The sequence below is a fragment of the Bufo bufo genome, chromosome 4 (assembly GCF_905171765.1).
Source record: "Bufo bufo chromosome 4, aBufBuf1.1, whole genome shotgun sequence".
Lineage (NCBI taxonomy): Eukaryota > Metazoa > Chordata > Amphibia > Anura > Bufonidae > Bufo > Bufo bufo.
The window spans coordinates 88232335-88235101 of NC_053392.1; the positions used below are offsets into that span (position 1 = coordinate 88232335).

The 2767-nt window shown below is 48.1% G+C and overlaps 1 protein-coding gene across 1 annotated transcript; it reads right to left on the reverse strand.

Annotated features, from left to right (window-relative positions):
• Window positions 1-258: 258 nt before the first annotated feature.
• On the reverse strand, window positions 259-2545 carry ID2 (inhibitor of DNA binding 2). The gene is made up of 3 exons (XM_040427508.1): window positions 2109-2545; window positions 1573-1637; window positions 259-911 (listed from the first exon to the last, which is right to left on the reverse strand). Exons 1-2 carry the CDS (start codon window positions 2454-2456, stop codon window positions 1581-1583), a joined length of 405 nt encoding a protein of 134 aa, XP_040283442.1. The 5' UTR covers window positions 2457-2545; the 3' UTR covers window positions 259-911; window positions 1573-1580.
• Window positions 2546-2767: the final 222 nt, after the last annotated feature.

Sequence of the window (2767 nt, forward strand, 5' to 3'; positions counted from 1 at the left end):
TGGCCATAAAGCAGAGGGCTTGAGTATTTCTGCAGGAGCCGCTTGCACTGATTTCTGATGACTAGCGTTGTTGGTCTTCTCACCCTTGATCCAAGTAAAGCTTCTTTAGTGTTCAAAGTCTCCTAGATAAATCATTTACAGGTACGGGTCAAGGAATGTGAATCATATGGCGTCTTGGCACGGGCTAGCAATAGACATGGTGGGAAGAAGTTTGCACATTGACCATCACAAGATTAAAAGGCACAGCACTAAAAGGAGTCATTTCAATAAACACCATTGATTTATTTTGTATAAAAAGCTTACAACCAAACTTTTATAAAAAGTTCAGCATGATTAAGTCTCATTACACATTTGCAGAAATCGGACATCTCTGCTACTGTACAGGGGGGAGTAAGGAGGGGGGACGGGGGGGACTTGGAATAAAGAGTTCACAACGTCTTCATTATCTATATACAACGTAATCATTGAGTCCAATCTGATAAAATCTCTATAGCCGATATCCCGCTCTTGTTGCCTCCGCGCTTCAAACCTTTTTATTTAATAAAAGGCTTTAAAAAAAAAAAAAAAGCTGATGGTAAAAGTGGCAAATCCCTTGTGGTACGACGTTCCACTCCCCATGTAGGAGAGAATAAGTAAAGAATTAAGCCTTCCGCCTTAGGAAAGGTCTATCAGTTTATTTTTTCATAAATAACTAAAAACAGCAGTCCAAAGCTTGGCTGGGAATGCAAAGAAAATAAAAAAAAAAAATTTAGGGCAAAAAATAAAATAAAAAATATTGGATGCGAGTCTCTCTTCATAGCCACATTGAATCCCCTTGTTCCACAAGCTTCTGTACAAATGCCGTACTCAAATAATGAAATAGAGAAGTCTTGTAGCCATGTTGTGCAAAGAAAAACAGTCAATGTGAACACCTGCAAGAGATTGAGAAGGAGGGTTTCAGTGGAAGAGATCAGTAGACAGACTGGCGCCAGTGAGGAAGCCACCACTGCACATTTAACCAAACACTCATGCTCCAGATGTACACAGGAGCTGGAGGTTAACCCTTCCCGCCCTGGAAGCCAGGTCCATCCACGAGACCCCCACCCGACAACCCGATTAACCCTTTAACGCCCCCACAGACACTCTGCGTAGACCAATTTAAACCCCCTCCCTCCCCAGATCATACAATCACAGTGCAATGAGAGAACGCGGCGACCTCTTTAAGGGCGTCAAGAAATGAATACAACCAGTCAGGGTTCCCAGGCATAACACAGGTTAAACGGTAACATATGATCCGGGAAGGGGGGGGGGGCATCCTCAAACCCGTTCTGTTTGGATCCATTTAACTGCAATAAATGTAGGCGCCAGTCGGCTGCTTGCACCAATTATTTGATTAAATGGAGCCACTTTAGGATGATGACAGGAGCCCACAAGACGTTCAGGGAGAATTCCCAGCATGTCACATAGGGGCGGGTTGGGGGGGGGGGGGGGGTACATAAAGGGAAATGCCATTATAACGATTAATAAACGGAACCCATGCAGTCAGCAGATCTCTATAGGAACGGCACAAGCTACGCGGAGGGGGACACTCACCATTTTGCTTAAGGACAAAGAGCTTTGCTGTCATTCGTGACGAACTCTGTTGATAAATCAGACGCCTGGAGAGAGAGAGAGAGAGAGAGAAAAAGCAGCACGTGTTACTAGAAGGCAATGGGATGCGGATGGGCGCACAGGGGCAATGGGGAGCACACCAGGGGATGGGTGAACAGCCTCCTGGCATTGGGCTCACTGAAGACCAGGCAGGGGGAGCAGCATGCAAGTCCTGAGAGGATGGGCCATGCATCACAGCGCAAGTGCCAACATGGCCACAGACAGGGCAATTTTTAATATCCAGATGATCCGCCATAACAGCAACAATTTAATGTTGTGCACATTTACCATGACCGCTAAATACAAGATGCAATAACCCAAATATGAAGCTATGACATCAGAAATACAAACACACCAGGGAAATCCTAATCTACCAAATGGGGAGCTGCATCAAAGGGGTTAAGGGGTGCAGCACAGCCTTTACCCCATTATCTGCCGGGTCTATCAGAGGAGGTGGGTGCTGGGGACAGGGGCAGTACCTGCAGGGTCAGGATGCTGATGTCTGTGTTGAGGGTGGTCAGGGGGCTTCTGTTGGAGGAAGGGCTGGACAGCCTCGGGTGGTGCAGGCTGACGATGCTGGGGTGAGAGTCCAGGGCGATCTGCAGGTCCAGGATGTAATCGATGACATGCTGGAGGATTTCCATCTTGCTGACCTTCTTGTTCTGCGGGATGCTGGGCACCAGCTCCTTCAGCTTGGAGTAGCAGTCGTTCATGTTGTACAGGAGGCTCATGGGGTCATCCACTGGCGTTTTGCTCCGGGAGATGCTCAGGTTATGCTCCGTTAGGCTAGTTTTCCGGACGGATCGTACAGGGCTGAAAGCTTTCATGTTTACCGGACTATACAGAGCCGTGACTTCCGATCAAAACCACAAAAAACTACCGCACGACACTGTCAACCTCAGAGTGAGCGCAGCAGTAAGGAGCACCGCCTTATATACCCCAGAACGGAGCGGCTGACAGGTGGGTGGGCCATTGCGTCCGGATTGGCTGGAAGCGGCGACCGCGCTTTACTATTGGCTGGGAGCGTAGACTCACGGAATGTGAATTCCTTCCGCATTCTAAACCAATGACAGGCGCGGTGGGCGTGGCCTGTGTCATCACAGCTGTGCTAGTAAATAGTCGGCCTCGCTATGTGACA

Coding starts and splice junctions, on each gene's coding strand:
- ID2 (XM_040427508.1), bottom strand. CDS start 2,456: ATGAAAGCTTTCAGCCCTGTACGATCCGTCCGGAAAACTAGCCTAACG. Junction 1,638..2,108: donor TCAGCATCCTGACCCTGCAG/GTACTGCCCCTG, acceptor CTCTCTCTCCAG/GCGTCTGATTTATCAACAGA.